General features: G+C 40.8%; 5 protein-coding genes across 5 annotated transcripts; 3 read left to right on the top strand and 2 right to left on the bottom strand.

The window, feature by feature from the left end:
• Window positions 1–826: 826 nt before the first annotated feature.
• LOC108048341 (NECAP-like protein CG9132) lies at window positions 827–4,568 on the bottom strand. The gene is made up of 4 exons (XM_017128909.2): window positions 4,383–4,568; window positions 3,126–3,522; window positions 2,258–2,463; window positions 827–1,979 (listed from the first exon to the last, which is right to left on the bottom strand). Exons 1-4 carry the CDS (start codon window positions 4,463–4,465, stop codon window positions 1,928–1,930), a joined length of 738 nt encoding a protein of 245 aa, XP_016984398.1. The 5' UTR covers window positions 4,466–4,568; the 3' UTR covers window positions 827–1,927.
• A 362-nt stretch (window positions 4,569–4,930) lies between these two features.
• On the top strand, window positions 4,931–6,007 carry LOC108048330 (rab-like protein 3). Its single transcript, XM_017128889.2, has 3 exons — window positions 4,931–5,022; window positions 5,084–5,599; window positions 5,666–6,007. Exons 1-3 carry the CDS (start codon window positions 4,983–4,985, stop codon window positions 5,929–5,931), a joined length of 822 nt encoding a protein of 273 aa, XP_016984378.2. The 5' UTR covers window positions 4,931–4,982; the 3' UTR covers window positions 5,932–6,007.
• A 93-nt stretch (window positions 6,008–6,100) lies between these two features.
• Window positions 6,101–7,650, bottom strand: LOC108048355 (decapping nuclease DXO homolog). Its single transcript, XM_017128937.1, has 2 exons — window positions 6,852–7,650; window positions 6,101–6,651 (listed from the first exon to the last, which is right to left on the bottom strand). The coding sequence occupies exons 1-2, from the start codon at window positions 7,547–7,549 to the stop codon at window positions 6,222–6,224; spliced, it is 1,128 nt and encodes a 375-aa protein (XP_016984426.1). The 5' UTR covers window positions 7,550–7,650; the 3' UTR covers window positions 6,101–6,221.
• Window positions 7,651–8,062: 412 nt separating this feature from the next.
• On the top strand, window positions 8,063–10,248 carry LOC108048356. Its single transcript, XM_017128938.1, has 2 exons — window positions 8,063–8,384; window positions 8,444–10,248. Exons 1-2 carry the CDS (start codon window positions 8,152–8,154, stop codon window positions 9,606–9,608), a joined length of 1,398 nt encoding a protein of 465 aa, XP_016984427.1. The 5' UTR covers window positions 8,063–8,151; the 3' UTR covers window positions 9,609–10,248.
• A 592-nt stretch (window positions 10,249–10,840) lies between these two features.
• On the top strand, window positions 10,841–13,435 carry LOC108048335 (pickpocket protein 28). The gene is made up of 4 exons (XM_017128894.1): window positions 10,841–11,034; window positions 11,292–11,958; window positions 12,015–12,609; window positions 13,074–13,435. The coding sequence occupies exons 1-4, from the start codon at window positions 10,841–10,843 to the stop codon at window positions 13,433–13,435; spliced, it is 1,818 nt and encodes a 605-aa protein (XP_016984383.1).
• The last annotated feature ends 4,257 nt before the right edge of the window (window positions 13,436–17,692 follow it).

Raw genomic sequence — 17,692 nt, 5'->3', positions numbered from 1 at the left:
TGAAATAAATAGCCTCATCAATTTCACATTGAAATTCATTGCTATTTTTATTTCGTATTTCATTAATATTAATTACATTTTGTATATATCTTGTGTGTATATATATATATAATTTTATTTCCATGTAATTTATGTTTCGTTTTGTTGATTTTGTTGACTGCTCAAAGCTGGCGAATATGTTGTTTCGAAGGTTATCTCGAGTGAGCTACGGAAATAAAACGGTAGCCGCAAAGAAAAAAATACCTGTTTAGCAGCTCAGGGTTTCAACCGTTAATCTATGGAAACAGCGCGTTTCACATCTATAAGGCTGGTCTTTAATATGATGGGAATTGTGTGGGTTCTCCTTGTGGTTTTTAAGAAATGAAAACTGGCAACCAAATATGTTAAAACTTATAATTGAAGCCGTTCTATTTTTGTTAGAAAATGCAACAAAAACATTGAGAGTAGGCTTGAAAAGTATACGGTTGTAGCCGTTTTCTATATTTATCCCATTGAATATGATTGAAAATTACCCCCCAACAAACATAAATTTAAAATATTTACGAAACCCGCTGTTTCCATTCGTAAGTTGTGGGGTTTCTACATAGATATACAGTAGATAAAGCGATGAAGGTGTGTGCCAGATGCAGCTCTAATTATAAACATTTATGGAACAAATAGAACTGTTTTTTTTTTTGGTTTTGTAGATTTTTTGACTTTTTATCATCTTTCAACAGCAACAGATACAAGAGGCCGGAACACAGAGTTTTTGTGTAGTCGCAGGATATTGATTTGGGGTGGGAAATCGGTTTCTCAGGGCCAAAACAAGAATTCAGAGTTAGCAAGATTTCCTTCTTTACAATTATGTGGTTTATTAAATACATATGGATATTTCTTCATATTGTATATTATATATAATTCATTTGATTTACTTAATTGCTATGCATGTGTGTGTGCCACTTTTAAACAAAAAAAAAAATATATATTGCCTTGTTCCCAATTTTGCTTCTTTCAAATTTTCTGGAACCAAAATGAATCAAATTAGCTTTAAGCAAAAAGAAAATTTTCTTTACTATGTTGAAATTTGTAAATAGATACTTTTCGATAGTCAGCAGTGGCGATATTGGAGCTCCTTTTTTTTTACTATTAAAACATTTCAATTTGTAAATAAGGCGTACGTATAAACATAGTTCAACGGATACAATATATATATCTATTAAAATAAATAAATTTCGATTCCAAATAATTTGATTGAATTCAAAAACAGGAACAGGGTGATAGATCTGTATAATTTGTTGTATTCCATATAAGGTAGATGTGAAACAAGTTGATCGGGGAGAATTTGTAGTAAAGTTAACAATAAATTAGAATTGGTATGTAATGCGTCCTATCTCTCGTCTGCGGAATGTCCTTTCACGTGTGTGTATGTCGTGTGTAAGTACTCAAACTTTGAATATTTCACTTTAGTTTTTGCAGTGTTCGTGTTCGTGTATAACTTGATTTAAACTTAATTTGCTTTTTTTGTTGCATTATCTCGACGTTAACAAATTACATTTTAGTATAATTTCCATACAAATTATCGTTATTTTCATTTATACAATTAACAACCAGGCTAAATAGTTTGCTACAAATCCCCACCCACTGAGAACTCGGCCCACTTTCACCTTTCTCTTCCAATTAGAGCGAGATGCAAAGATAGAGAGAGAGAAAGAGGGCGAGTGGTGGGCGGGGAAACTAATACACAATTTCAATTTAATTAAAAAACTTTAACTTTAACGCGTGACGCCTTTGCTGAATGTTCTGTTCAATCTTTTGGTCGTATTCAAAACGAAAATAATTCGAATAACTTGCTTGCAAATGGTAAATAAAAAAAAACATCTGTAGAGTCTTAAAACATAAAGTTTTGGGGGTAGAAGCGCAGCAGCAGCAGGAACAGAAGGATGTCTATTTAGAACTGCACCCAGTTGGCGTTGGCCGAGTTCTGTTGTCCTTGGTTGCCACTGAAAAAAGCAGACATTTTTGTTTTTATTAAAATAATAATTTGAAAAAAGTTTCGTAACTAAATTTAAATTTATTTTAAATGACGATTATGCGATCTAGAGCTGCATAATTGGAACTTAAAAGAAATCGATTTTTTGGACTCTCCAAAACCCAATAGTATACCATTTATTTGGATGTTTGTTTATCTTTTAAACGATGACGGTGCAAGTTCCATTTTGAAATTATGAAAAGTCTGCATAAAGCAATAATGGGCCTTTGATACCCAGCTTAAACTCACCCGGCGGATGCGTAGTCGGTCCATTCGGATCCTCCAGCGGCGGGTCTGTGGGCGGGCGAAACGCCGGGACTTTGCCGTACCGTCGTGGCTGCGGCGGCGGCCGGTGGTGGAGCGATCTTGCCGAGGCCACCCGGCGGCGGTGGCAAAACGCCCGAGGAGCCCTTATTCTTGCCAGTGCGCGAGGGTCCCTCGGAGCCATCCTTTTTCTGAAACAAAGGTAAGGCTAAATTATTAATAAATTCAAAAATAAATAAACCACACATATATGTATGGACGATTGTAATCCTATAATATTAAGTTAGATTACAAGTCTGCCAAAGGTTGCGTTATCTAATCATAAAGCATTTTTTCTTTAAGCTTATGTTTTTCAACTGAAATGGTCTTAAATCAAAATAAACAGCATATACAAACGTTTGGTTCATCTTAAAAGCATAAACATAATTATCAAATTTCAGCAGTTGCAGAAGCTGATTCAACAAAAAGAGAGGAATGCACAACAGGCAAAATTAAAAAATTGGATTGCAAAGAGAAAGACGAGTCCGTTGATAAAAATTATGAAAAACAAACAGTGAATCTTGGTTGCCATCACATGGATAGAAGATAATAAATTTAAACATTTTGACAATGACATTGTGAATTATAAACTTTAGAACCTTTATAGAATTGATGTAATTAAGAAGACTACTTTTTCAAATTAAAACAAATGCAGTTTGAACGAAGATTTTAACCAGAACAAACTGATTTCTTAATTGGCCTTTAAATAACATTCGGTATTTTTCAAAAAGAGGCATTACGATTTGGTAAAATTATATTTTGTTCATTATTTAAATAGTTTGTTAACTAGTTAAATCTAGCTAGCTAAACTCACCGTTATCCTCATGTTAATCTTGATAGTCTCGCCCTCCTTAAATCCCAGATCCAGCTCCTGCTTGGGCTCCGTTTTCTCCTTTTCGATCTGCTCCTGGTTTTTCACCCATTTGAAGTGATCCTGCAGCGCCACATTAAGATCAAACGAGTCCGACCGATCCCCGAATCCCAGTCCGAGGAATGCCGATCGTCCATTATCGTCCTGTACCCGGATGACAAAGTACCGCGAGCTGTCCGATACCGCCTCGATGGCCACGCCGGGATATGTGTCGATGGGGCAGTTGGCAAACAGGGCGCCACTGGTCTTGTCCTCCAGCTTCAGGACGACGGCGGTGCCTTTGGCCACTAGTCGCATCCTTCCTGTCCATGTTGGCTCCTTCAGATTCCAGTCTGCCGCCCTGTGAATGTTGAAAAGTTATTGTGTGAACAATATAAATATCGGTGCCACAATTACAAATCTATGAAATGCGAATTTGTATGTAAATTGCATTTTCTTGGGGATATTTCTCCCCAAAGTTGACTTAGGGTATAATAATTTATGTCTGGTCAAAATTCCATTTCGAGCATTTAAAACATTTAAATCGGGACGCTGCGCTGTGATCCAATAGTAATTAATTAATTTTTAAGGAAATTTTTGATCCTAAAAATAGCTATACATTGATGTAGAAATACCGACTATTACGACGAATATGTTATACTAAATAATATATGCCATTAATTATAATTAAAACAACCGGTAGAATGTGGTTCTCGTAGATTATTTCACCAGACTGCGGTTTGACTGGGTATTGATGGAATTACTTTATAATACCCTCAATATTCGGAATATTTCCTTAATTTATGTTATTTGCTCACCTGAGCGCAGTTAACTGTGAAATAAACAGCAACAAAAGGAAAACAAAGAGAGCAGCAATAGCAACAATTACACACACGCCAACAGAGCTTTTTTAATATTTTTTTTTGGATACGTGTAAGTGAAAATGTTCAACAACAATAATTGCACGGAAAAGAAAATCAATTGAAATTGAACTTCAGAGGCACAACAACAACAAGTCGGGGTGCCTTTAACCTTGGCTAAAACACATAATTAATGCACTCTCACGCCCCCGAAACAGACACGATATATGCATAAATATATATGTACGCACACGAGTGCAATGTGGGGGCGTTGAAATGCACGAAAATCTTTCAATTTTTGGACCAAAAGAAAGGGGCGAAAAAAGTAGTCACCTTTTTTCATTCTGATTTGTGGACTTACCTATAGCCTCGATTGCTCGCGCGCGGCGGTATTTTGTAGATGAACACCTCCGGCTTTACGATTAGCACACTTTCGTATTCCATCTTTATCGAAATTCAACTATTTTTGATTTTGTTTATTATCTGAATTTTGCCAAGTGTTTTTTTTTAAGCTTTTTTAACCAGTGTGACCGCTGCGCGACAGCTCGCGTATACCGCGTTGACCCACAAAAATATACTAAAATTGACTTGGCCAAAACGGGCTAAACGAATATTCCTTTTTCAAAAATGTATATAGTTCTCTTGTTAAAAAATGTATTTCATATGTTTCCACTCAATAAACAAGAATCATACAAACATAAAATAATTATAAAAACAATTTTAAACAGTTGTACTAAAAAAAAAATAGTAAACCAATTCTAACGAATTCAATATACAAATTTTTATTTCCGTCCTTTTTTATCATTGCAATACATTATTAAAACTGTAAATAAGGAGATTTTAACAATAAAGGTTAAATTTTTATATATGAAATATGGACAATCAATTTTTTTATGACTTCAGTATATTTCTATGGGGAAATTTGAATGGAGCAGCCACGGTCATAGTGGCACAAATTGCGATGAACAACAGAGTCAGAATTGTTGTGGTTGGGGATTCGGGTAAATAACAGTCATTAACGCGCTCCCGGACCACTAATCCTTCCGAGCACAACCTCTGTAGGTGTGGGCAAGACCTGCCTGACGCACCTGATCGCCCACAACGAGTCGCTGATCAGACCTGGCTGGACTGTGGGCTGCAACATCCAGGTGAAGATTCACGAGTTCAAGGAGGGAACCGCCCGCCAGTGCCCCTATTTCGTGGAACTCTTCGATATCGGCGGATCGCTGAGCCACAAAAACACGCGCGGCGTATTCTATACGGGCGTGCATGGCATTATCCTGGTGCACGATCTCACCAATGGCAAGTCGCAGGAGCAGCTGCTCGACTGGCTCTACGAGATTGTCAACAAAGAGGGAAAGGATACGTACAAGTCGCGGGGCAACTCCCTGCCCCCATCCCCCACCCCGCTGAGCAGCTTCTCCTCGAACACCTCGGCAACGGACGTCCACGTCCGCTTCGACATGGAGGAGTTTCTGGGCGCCACCCAAACGCCCATCCTGGTTATGGGCACCAAGCTGGACCTCATCGACGAGAAGCGCCAGCCCAAGACGGCGGTAAAAAAGGCCGGCGGAATAGGTGCGTTTTTCCATAATATATTGTATCAGTTGACCTAGTATAACTAAACCTTCTGATTTTTTATAGCCGATAAATGTGGCGCCGAAGAGATATGGCTTAATTGCCGGGACACCCGTAGTCTGGCCGCTGGAACCACCGATGCCGTGAAACTCTCACGCTTCTTCGACTGCGTGATTGAGAAACGCGAATCGCTGGGGGGCAGTGGCAGCCACGCATTTGGAATAGGCGGCTTCAACGCCGGCAGTCCGCCGGACAGGCGACGTTACGGTCCGACTAGCGGCAAAATGGAACCCAGTGCCGTTCCTCTTTTGGAGACCACCGATCTTAAGTGATGAATGCATTCAATGTTAGATATAAGTTATGTTGTATATATCGGGCGAGAATCATTACAACTTGAATTCTGTTTAATCTTTCATGCTTTAAAAATATTTAATTGGACTGACACGCAGATCCAATTAGGTTTTGATCAAAGCAAACTTCACTGTTTAAAACAAATTAAAATATTTTTTAACAGTTTTAAAGATTTTTATTATGTATATTAGGAGTTCACCGTTTTCGTTTCGTTAAAAAAAGTCAAACATAAACTCACAACGATAGTTTATTTTAGCTTATCTAGGTATATTTATCCAGTCTTGAGGATATTACGATACCAGTCAGGAAGGATTTGGTGCTCCGGACCGCGTAACACCTCGTAGTAGGCACGCCGTTCCCGAAAATTCACCTGGACCACGGCAAACGGATCGTCAATGGCCACCAGAAGCTCTTTCAGCTTGCGCAGGAACTGCTCCAGGAACCAGGCCATGGCCGATGGATTCCACGGCTTGTTGCGGGCCAGCGCACGGACATCGAACTCCTCTATCTTCTGCACCATGCCATTGGCGTCACGTAGTCCCGCCAAGATCCTTTTAATGCCCACCAGGAACGATTGACTCCACCAATTGGCCGACTTGTAGTTATCAAAACTGCGTAGTTGGTTCCGGTTCATATTGTAGGCGGTGGTCTTCAGCTCAATGAATTCCAGCGAGTCCAGCACGGCGGGATCTTTAAAATCACTAAAGGCAGAAAAATTAATGATATAGATAGAACTGATAATAATATATGTATATACTGATATACTGATATTAAGATTGAGTTCTAAATTTAACTGATGACTTTTAAGTAATAACTAGGCTTTATCCTTGGGTATGATTAATGCCATTGGATAATAATAGAACATTTGAATCTGTAACCGACTGATCCCTCCAATACTCACACTGGCTCCTGGCTGACAACGCAGTCCATTTCGGCGCCGTACAGAAGCTTCATTCCGGCCAGCTGACCGCGGAACATGCCCATGAACTCTTCGGCCTCGTTGACCGGCACATTGGTCACCGGTTTGCCATGCGGCTGGGCGCTTGTGATGCACTGCTCGAACTTAAAGCCCCAGGAGCACATGTTCAGCTGGGCCTCCGTCATGTTCTCGTTCTCCAGCCGCTGCTCTTCTGTGTCCTCCTTGGCTATGTATATGCTGCCGTTCAGGAGCGTCGCCTTGAGGCGGAAGCCGCACTTCCACTCGTACTGCATGCACATGATCTGCCGGAGAATCCCGCGCAATGTGACAAAGTCCGTCTGGAGGCCCATCCTGCCCGGATCGGACACCAGGGGGCGGAGCAGCTGCTTCTTGTGCTGCTGGATGTAGAGCAGAACGAACTCCAGGTCCTTTTTCTGGTGATCCGTGGGCTTGCGGATCACGTCCTCAATGCCCGCATTCAGGTCGATCGGCAGGCGTGGCCAGGGTGGGTCAACCAAGTAGCTGGCGCCGCTGGCGTCGTCCACATAATCCCGGCGAGCGTCAATGCTGCAGACGCCAATGCATTCTGGCCGGCTTATCGCCGGAAATGGCCGATCGTATCGAGCTCCGTGCCTATGCTGCTGCCAGGGCAGATTGATTAAGCCCGTGTTGTGGGCCATTTAATTCGGGATCACAAAAACCTGTCTGAGAAAGCCTGAAAAAGGGACTTTTAAAGAACTCCTTACTTCAAAATTAAAAATGCAGTATGAACGCAACGCGTTCGTTTAAACTTGCCATGGGACTTCCAAAGAATGCTTAATTTAATGTGTTGTTTTAAAATATACTGAACAAGTTTAGTGAAGTTGAAATGCTGTAACGCCTATCTTTAAATATCAGTACGCCTAAATTCCCTTTACAGCTTAAAACAATTTTTAAATCATATTTAAACATTATTTTACAAATATATATTTTTTAGTGGTCGACATTTTTTTAAATAATTGTATTTTTGAAAATTTGTTTTTATATCCTTATCGTATAAAAATAATGGCTTAAAATACAAACCTAGTGGTTATATATTGATTAAAAAAACGACTATTTTTCTTTTATTTCATAAAATTAATTAATAATTTAAGTCCCGTTATTTTAACTTTATTTGAGAGTCCGAAATATATCTAGTATTTTTCGAGCGACGGCCACACTAGTGCACACAAATCCAAATGCAGTTTGTTTAATATATTACTTATTTTTGCATTTATTTGAAATTAAGAAACGTGACTAGCCAATGAAGCATCTCCTGGAGGATCCCTTGGTCCTGTCCGACCTACAGGTGGTGCCGGAGAAGTCTGATTTTGCGGAGGATCAACATAGGATTGCCGAGAATCCTGCAGAGAACTCCCCGCTTGTTGAAGAATTGCCAGATTCTGGGGAGGATTTGCAACCGGAAAAGGATACCTTATGCCAGTTAGCCTGCAGCCTGCACAAGCTGTCCAAGGATGATCACATAGTAATCGATCGGTGGGTTACAACTACATTAATCGGTTGGCTTAACTCCTTTACCCTGTCGTCCTGTGTAGCAAGCGCAATCAGGTGATTCGCACAGATGCGGTGACCCAGCAGTTGACCATTTATCGCTGCCTGGATCCCGTGGGCATGGGCATGCGTCAGCCGATACCGAAAGATGTCAAAAATCCTCCGCCCAAAGTGGGAAGACCACTGAAAAGGGTCAGTTCAGCAGTTGCTACAGCGCCTTTGGCCAAAAAACCGACTCCAGTGGAGGAAAAACCTGCTCCCGACACCCTTCGCACTCGTTCCGGTCGCCAGGTTCGTGGCTCCATGGCACAGCCCGCTCCCGTGATCAATGGCCATGCTGCGGAGCCCAGTTCCGGTCAGATGCTGGAGATGCTGGTGGCGGACTTGCGGGATAAGGACTACCGGGCACCCATGCCAGCGCCGAAAGGTAATACCAGCAGCGAGGAGGTTGCCACAACGCCCACACCACGAGCCGTGCCCAAGAATGCCGTTTGTCCGGGATGTGGGAAGATCTTCTTGGGCCGTCGATTGCAACGGCACTTTGTCAAATTCCCGGAGCACATGCCACGAGCTGGCGAGCAGCCATCTGCAGCACCACCAGCAGCTTCTCCCTCTGCGCCTACGCTCTTTGGACTCCTGACGGCCCAGCTGCAACGCCATTCGCACCTCAGCGAGGAGCAGCGCTCCGATCTCTTCCTAAACGAACTTAACGACTTTGTGGAGCAGCTGCAGCTGCGCAGCCAGCGGCTCATACGGAATACCTCAGGATTGCATTTTGTGAATGCTCGGATTGCACGTGTTTTGGGAATACCCGAGGGTCAGTATGCCCTGGATATGTCCGCCATGGAGTCGCCGCAGGCTCCCACGCCAGAGCCTGAGGGTGCAGCTCTGGTTGCCGGCAGCGGCGGAGGAGCCCGAAATCTTGTGGTCTACGCCGAGTTGAGTATGTCGCTGGACGATCCGCTTACGGACGAGGCTGCACAACGTCTGAATCTGTCGGCGGGTGGGCAACTTCATCCGCCGTCGGAGGAGAGCCTGCTTAGGAATGTCAGTGATCTCATGCAGCCGCCTGTGGCAGCTGCTCCTCCGACCGTTAATCATGGCTACGATCACGCCAGCGACAATGCCGTGGAGGCCCTAAGCATGAAGGAAACGCCCAATACGGAGGCCATTCTCAACGTGGACTTTTTCCAGTTTAATCAGAATTAGTCAGAAAAATATATATTTTCAAGTTATCATATGTAGAATTGAAAGAATTTTAAAGACTTTGAATTTTGTACGAAACATTCGATTAATTTTGTATTTTTTAGGACAAATCCTAATATTTTAGAACACAATATCAATTGAAGCACAAACAAAAAGAAAGAATGTTAAGATTTCTAAATCTTATGGAGAAAAATATGAAGTTTTTTGAAATGTTACGCTTTGTTATTTTGTTTATTTTGAAAAAAGAAAACAATGTCATAACAAAATAATATAAGAATGAAAATCATGAAAAGTTAATATATTTTATTTTTGTATTCCTACTCTGAATGAAGTTTTTAAAGATGATGTAAATATATTTATAAGAGATAAAAACGCATAGTTTTGAAATATTTTTGTAATATTCTATTTACGTCAACATTTGAGAACATATTTTTAAGAAAATATTTACAATATTTGTACAATGAAAATATTATTATGAATTATTTTTATTTGCACGCACTATTAATGAAAATCCAATTAGAATACCAGTGTAAATGGATGAGTGGCAAAAAATGCCCCGACCGATTGAAATTATTTATGAAGTGCCTAACTTGGCTCACGACAGATGCCCATTAAATAAACTTTGCCACCCTGAGTTTCGAAATGGATGCGTTATTATTTGGCAGAACATTTGTTGGTAATAAAAAAACTTGGCCAATTTAGTTTAATGCATACAAATATTGCCGTGTTTTGTGAATTTAGATGGCCTTTCATATTTGTGATTAATAGACAGCAATTTGTAGGCTAATAAATCACTTATATTTACAATAATTTTAGCCAAATTGTAAATTCCGCGAATATGTTAAATGGGTTTCTACTTTTCTGAGCAATAACAAATTTTTTTTATAAATAAAATCTTTTGGATAAAATTGTACATATTTTTAAATTTATAGAACTTCTTGCCAGTTCCAATTTGAAGTGAGGACCGTGCGTGTATCCTTGTTTACTTACAGGTGTAAAGCTTATGCATGCTGCCATGTAATCGTTTTTTCTGGGCAACTGCATTAATTTCGACATTTGCAGATTGCTGAGGGGGGCCAAAATCAATTTGGTAGTTATCACTGCAAATGGACGACCTTGTTTGCTTTCGGTCAACATGATTAAAGTTGATGACCGCAATGGAATAGCAAGTGCGAGTGCAGTTAGTAGTGACCTATAAATACTGCCGATCCGCAGCAGTCAGGATACAGTGCATCATGAGGAAGTTGACGGACAGCAAGCGGCGCCACAGTGGCTCCTCGATGTGGAAAAAGGATTCCGAATCGGACGATGACGAGAACACCATTTGTAGCTGTGCGGCCATCAAAAGAAGTGTGGTTTACTACCTGAAAAATAGCACGCTCCATGGATTGAAGTACCTTGCGGAGGAGAGCATCACCATTCCAGAGAGGTTAGTTTACTTTTTTTTAAATAAATGTTCATATCCATATGTAGTTTATCATATTCTTTTAATTTAATGCATTTCCCAATCTGATATCAATTTTTAATATTCGAATTTGAAGATATATATATTGTACTAAATATATATAAAATACTATACGATCTTACAGGTTCCGTACTTTAATACAGTTTTGTATTGCAACATAGAGATATCAATATTTTTAAACTCCCAAAAAAAATTACAAATATTTCCAATGACTTTTTCAGGGTCTTTTTCGGCATTTCCTTTGTGCTGGTGGTGATCCTGTCCGTGTTTTTCATATCCAACGTTTACGTGAAGTGGAGCGCCTCGCCCATAATAATTTCGACCAGTGCCAAGCAAAAGTTGACCAGTAACATGCCCTTCCCGGCGATCACGATCTGTAATCTCAACCAGGCGCTGCTCAGTCAAGTGAATCGCATCGGCCGCACCAGCACCAATTTCTCCCTGCTGATGGGTCTGTGCGACCAGGGCGGGGATACCACCATCTCCTACATCGGCACCTGGAAGTACTTCAAGGCGATCCTGGTGGAGGTGGCCCAGCCGTGCGAGAAGATGCTGCTCTATTGCAGTTTCGGTTCGCGGGAGGAGGAGTGCTCCCTGCTCTTCAACTCCATTCTAACGGATGACGGTCTGTGCTGTAATTTCAATGCCCTCGATCCCTCGTACCTCATCCGGAACTATAGCGACGATGTGAGGTGGGAGCCGGCTCAGCCGAATTCCCGCTATGAGCCCATCGACTGGACGCCGGAGAAGGGTTACGCCCGCAAGTTACCCGAGTTCTACTATCCGCGCACCTCGGGCGGCACGGGAATCCGGATGGGGCTCACCGTGGCGCTAAACGCCTCCATAGCGGAGTACTACTGCACCAAGTCCATGAGTGTGGGCTTTAAGGTGGGCTTGGTAATCCATAAATACTTATTTATAATTAATTACTTACCATATTGAAGGTCCTCGTTCACAATCCCGCCGAACTGCCGAAGGTGAGCAATTATGGTTTCGTTGTGACCGCCGGACGAGAGGCCAGGATACCGCTTGAGCCTGTCTACGAGGACGCCCTGCCCTCCATACGATCCATCAAGAAATCGGTGCGACGCTGCCTCTTCTCGGATGAGAATGACCTGACCTACTACCGGACGTACTCCCGCAAGAACTGCGAGCTGGAGTGCGAGGCCAAGCTGCTGCTCCGCGAGTGCAGCTGTGTGCTGTACTACCTGCCCCGGATGGATCCCATGGCCAGGGTGTGTGGACCCAACGACAATCAGTGCACGGATCGGGTTCAGACGGAGATCGAGTCCTCGCTGACGAACCTATCCTGCGAAAGCTGCTGGCCGGGCTGTTTCGAGCTCACCTACAAGGCCACCCTGTCCACGGCATCGATCGTCTCGGATCCGCGGTTCCAGGCCGGGGAGAATCTGCCCGACTACATCTTCCACGGACCGTATAGCAATGCCAGCGAGATCTCCATTCTGCACTTCTACTACATGACCAATATATTCCGCAGCACTACCAAGTCCGAGATGTTTGGCTTTACCGAATTTCTGTGTGAGTTGTTGTTAAGGGTAAATTAATGCATGATATGAATATTATAATGAAACACATCAAGATCTTATTGGAATTCAAGTGCTTTGAATCATACTGCAAACGAAAAAAATTTACGTATGAGTGATAAACTTTGACCTTGCAATTCGTATACAAGTGCACAAAAAAGAGAGCTAAAACGTTAAATCCTATAAACAAATTTAAAGATTACAGATACAAAACATGTTTGGACACCTATATTTTACATACTTATGAACATACTTCCTAATAAAATGTGTAGTATTTAAATAGCCTGCAATGCAGATGAATTATTAAATTTTGTTCGGATTATAAGGCTTAAATTTAAATAATATAGATTGTTTTTTTATTTTTTCATTATATTATTCATATCAGTCGTTGCATATATTTCTAATTAATTAGAAAATATATGTTACTATTGAAACACTAACATATATTTTTTATTTTAGCTAATACTGGCGGCCTTTTGGGTCTCTTCATGGGCTTCAGCATATTTTCCGTGATCGAAGTCTTTTTCTATATCACAGTCCGTCCCTACTGCGCCTCCCGGACTCTCCGGCAGCGCCACAAGCGTCGCCTGGAGCAGCTTCGTTGGCTGACTCCGGTCCGGTTGCCCGGCCGTAGGATTCTCCGGCGCAATCGTGGGGGTCTTCCCCGGAACCCGCCGCCGCCCGCCTACAGCGATCTGCAGAAAAGCCGCGGAAAAGTGGGAAAACCGGACCCAAACAAGAGGAGTCTCTGGCAGACGCTGCATGTTCGCACAGTGGACCGGGTGGATGTGGAACCACCCGTCTATCCCTACCTGGATTAAGTTTATGCGGAGTGGTATGCACAATGGAAAATCTATGCAATGTTTTCACGACATTATAAACAAAATCTATTTGTTTTGCAGTGCATAAATGTGTCTCTACTTAAAAACTTTTGAAGTTTTCCTAAATTTTAAGTTATAATGGTCATTAAAAAATTAAAACACAGTCAATTTGCTTGCGTACACAAATATTTGTAAGCTTTTACATGTAGAAATGAAGAAAAATAATATAAACACAATTTATAATATGTAAGCACTCCTTTAATTAAAAACAATTTTAAGGACGCTTGAACAAGATGTAATGATATCAGAATCCAAACACAAATTACTCAAAAATAAGAACAATATAAAATTTTATGATAAATCTAATTTTTCTGAATCGAATAAATATCCTAATCGAAAATAGGCTTTCTCTCCGTGTTTCTTATGTTTCCGTTGTTCTTATTTATTATACCCGTTACTCGTAGAGTAAAAGGGTATATTGTATTCGTGCAAAAGTATGTAACAGGTAGAAGGAAGCGTTTCCGACCCTATAAAGTATATATATTCTTGTTCAGGATCACTAGCCGAGTCGATCTAGCCATGTCCGTCTGTCCGTCTGTCTGTCCGTCTGTCTGTCTGTCCGTCCGTCTGTCTGTCTGTCCGTATGAACGCTGAGATCTCGGAAACTATAAAAGCTAGAAGATTGGCATTTTGCATGTAGATTTTAGGAGTTCCTACGCAGCGCAAGTTTGTTTCAAAATGGTTCCACGCCCCCTCTGACGCCCACAAGCCACAAGCTGTGGCCACAATTTTGATGCTATTATGAAAATTTTAATTGATATGTATTTGTTTCGTCAATACCTATCGATTGGCCTAATAAAAGTTGGCCACGCCCACTCTAAAGCCCAAAAACCCATTAAACGCTTAAGCCTGGCTAGCGCCTACATTTCGGCTTTCATGGCCCGTATGATGCATGATATGAATATTATAATGAAACACATCAAGATCTTATTGGAATTCAAGTGCTTTGAATCATACTGCAAACGAAAAAAATTTACGTATGAGTGATAAACTTTGACCTTGCAATTCGTATACAAGTGCACAAAAAAGAGAGCTAAAACGTTAAATCCTATAAACAAATTTAAAGATTACAGATACAAAACATGTTTGGACACCTATATTTTACATACTTATGAACATACTTCCTAATAAAATGTGTAGTATTTAAATAGCCTGCAATGCAGATGAATTATTAAATTTTGTTCGGATTATAAGGCTTAAATTTAAATAATATAGATTGTTTTTTTATTTTTTCATTATATTATTCATATCAGTCGTTGCATATATTTCTAATTAATTAGAAAATATATGTTACTATTGAAACACTAACATATATTTTTTATTTTAGCTAATACTGGCGGCCTTTTGGGTCTCTTCATGGGCTTCAGCATATTTTCCGTGATCGAAGTCTTTTTCTATATCACAGTCCGTCCCTACTGCGCCTCCCGGACTCTCCGGCAGCGCCACAAGCGTCGCCTGGAGCAGCTTCGTTGGCTGACTCCGGTCCGGTTGCCCGGCCGTAGGATTCTCCGGCGCAATCGTGGGGGTCTTCCCCGGAACCCGCCGCCGCCCGCCTACAGCGATCTGCAGAAAAGCCGCGGAAAAGTGGGAAAACCGGACCCAAACAAGAGGAGTCTCTGGCAGACGCTGCATGTTCGCACAGTGGACCGGGTGGATGTGGAACCACCCGTCTATCCCTACCTGGATTAAGTTTATGCGGAGTGGTATGCACAATGGAAAATCTATGCAATGTTTTCACGACATTATAAACAAAATCTATTTGTTTTGCAGTGCATAAATGTGTCTCTACTTAAAAACTTTTGAAGTTTTCCTAAATTTTAAGTTATAATGGTCATTAAAAAATTAAAACACAGTCAATTTGCTTGCGTACACAAATATTTGTAAGCTTTTACATGTAGAAATGAAGAAAAATAATATAAACACAATTTATAATATGTAAGCACTCCTTTAATTAAAAACAATTTTAAGGACGCTTGAACAAGATGTAATGATATCAGAATCCAAACACAAATTACTCAAAAATAAGAACAATATAAAATTTTATGATAAATCTAATTTTTCTGAATCGAATAAATATCCTAATCGAAAATAGGCTTTCTCTCCGTGTTTCTTATGTTTCCGTTGTTCTTATTTATTATACCCGTTACTCGTAGAGTAAAAGGGTATATTGTATTCGTGCAAAAGTATGTAACAGGTAGAAGGAAGCGTTTCCGACCCTATAAAGTATATATATTCTTGTTCAGGATCACTAGCCGAGTCGATCTAGCCATGTCCGTCTGTCCGTCTGTCTGTCCGTCTGTCTGTCTGTCCGTCCGTCTGTCTGTCTGTCCGTATGAACGCTGAGATCTCGGAAACTATAAAAGCTAGAAGATTGGCATTTTGCATGTAGATTTTAGGAGTTCCTACGCAGCGCAAGTTTGTTTCAAAATGGTTCCACGCCCCCTCTGACGCCCACAAGCCACAAGCTGTGGCCACAATTTTGATGCTATTATGAAAATTTTAATTGATATGTATTTGTTTCGTCAATACCTATCGATTGGCCTAATAAAAGTTGGCCACGCCCACTCTAAAGCCCAAAAACCCATTAAACGCTTAAGCCTGGCTAGCGCCTACATTTCGGCTTTCATGGCCCGTAGCGCCATCTAACGGATGACTTTGGAGCAGCTGGCCAAGGTGCTAATTCGAGCGGAGAAAAACATACAAGAAGGCATATTTATATTAAGTTGTTTAGCTGAGTAACGGGTATCTAATAGTCGAGGCACTCGACTATAGCGTTTTCTCTTGTTTTTCTGCTTGCATAGTCCAATGTTTATGGCCCAGAAAACAGTACAACAATAAATAGACCCGTGGCAAAGCCAACAATAAAGGCCAACGAACGCCGAATCCAAAGGTGACGTGACCTCAGCGAACACTGTAAAAAAAATATGTATATTTTCACAGAAGTAACAAATAACCTAGGTTAAAACCCAAAGTTCACAAGCAATTATTTGCGCATTACAAGAGAAGGAATCGAAATTTATATAGATATATTATTTGCCCGTTTTTTGCACTGTGTAGAACAGGAAAAAGGGGCGGAAACACGGACTGCGCCCACTGCGATTGCGGATATCGGATAATGGCGCTAATCGCCACGCGACTCCAATTTTAATTGATACCTTTCTCAGTTTCTCCGGTTTCCCTAACCAACAATGAAAAGTCACTTGGCTATGGAAATAATATTGGATAAATGGAATATTTAAGAATCTATTTCGATCGAAATATAGAACATCTTAAAAATGGTAAAAAACATTTATCTGAAATATCAATAATTTTCACTCCTTGTAATGTTTCTTTTCATAATTTTCAGGGCATCAACAGTTCGTTTTATCCATGGACTTGCCCTCGTTTGGCGTATTGTGTGCGCCAATTGAAACTTAATTAAGAGACAATTTTGGTATTGGACAAATTCCGTTCCGGTTTTTATTTGGCCAACGAAAATCGAACATGAAACGAGCAAGAATTTCGCGAAGCTGATGTCACTTCTTGGGTTTTCTAGATTTTAACGAGCTGCTTTGGGGGAGGGACTAAGTGACACCACTCGAATCGGGGATTCCGTGGGATCCACCCATCAATGTCAAGTGGACGAGTGTGTCTGTTCTTGACTTCACATCTCACATCGCTCTAAGTACATAAGTGCCTCATTTTCCTACTCACCCTATTTTTTTTGTACAATTTTATTTTAGGTACTCCCCTTATGTTTCTATCCGCGCGGTTTATTTTCTTTTTTTGTGGCAAGTCCCGCCACCCCGAAGATCTTTTTTACACGGCCAGATGGAATATCTCACATAGCGCTTGTATTTCTAATTCTTTTTCGATTTTCACTTTTTTCTTTTCCGATGGGGATTGTAAACAAACAAGTGGCGGGTTGTTTATAGGTTTAGTCAAAGAAGTGCAGGAAAAAAGGGATGGGTATTTTACTAGATGAGTGTTAAACCTTAGATTTTAAAACACAACTAGTTTTCATTATTTCGCCTTATTTTATATTTACAAAAATAAAAAGGGCATTTATTCATTTCTTAAACATGGTTTTTGCTGCAAAGACTTGGCTTTAATAATTGGTAAGCAAGTCCGCGTAGTCACCCCTTAAACTTAATTGAAAATAAATCAAACTACGCTCTTTGTTGGCCAGCCCATAAACTCTACTTTTCGCCATTATAT

The sequence above is a fragment of the Drosophila rhopaloa genome, unplaced genomic scaffold, assembly GCF_018152115.1.
Source record: "Drosophila rhopaloa isolate 14029-0021.01 unplaced genomic scaffold, ASM1815211v1 contig_3, whole genome shotgun sequence".
Classification (NCBI taxonomy): Eukaryota; Metazoa; Arthropoda; class Insecta; order Diptera; family Drosophilidae; genus Drosophila; species Drosophila rhopaloa.
This window is presented reverse-complemented; position numbering and strand designations above follow the sequence as displayed.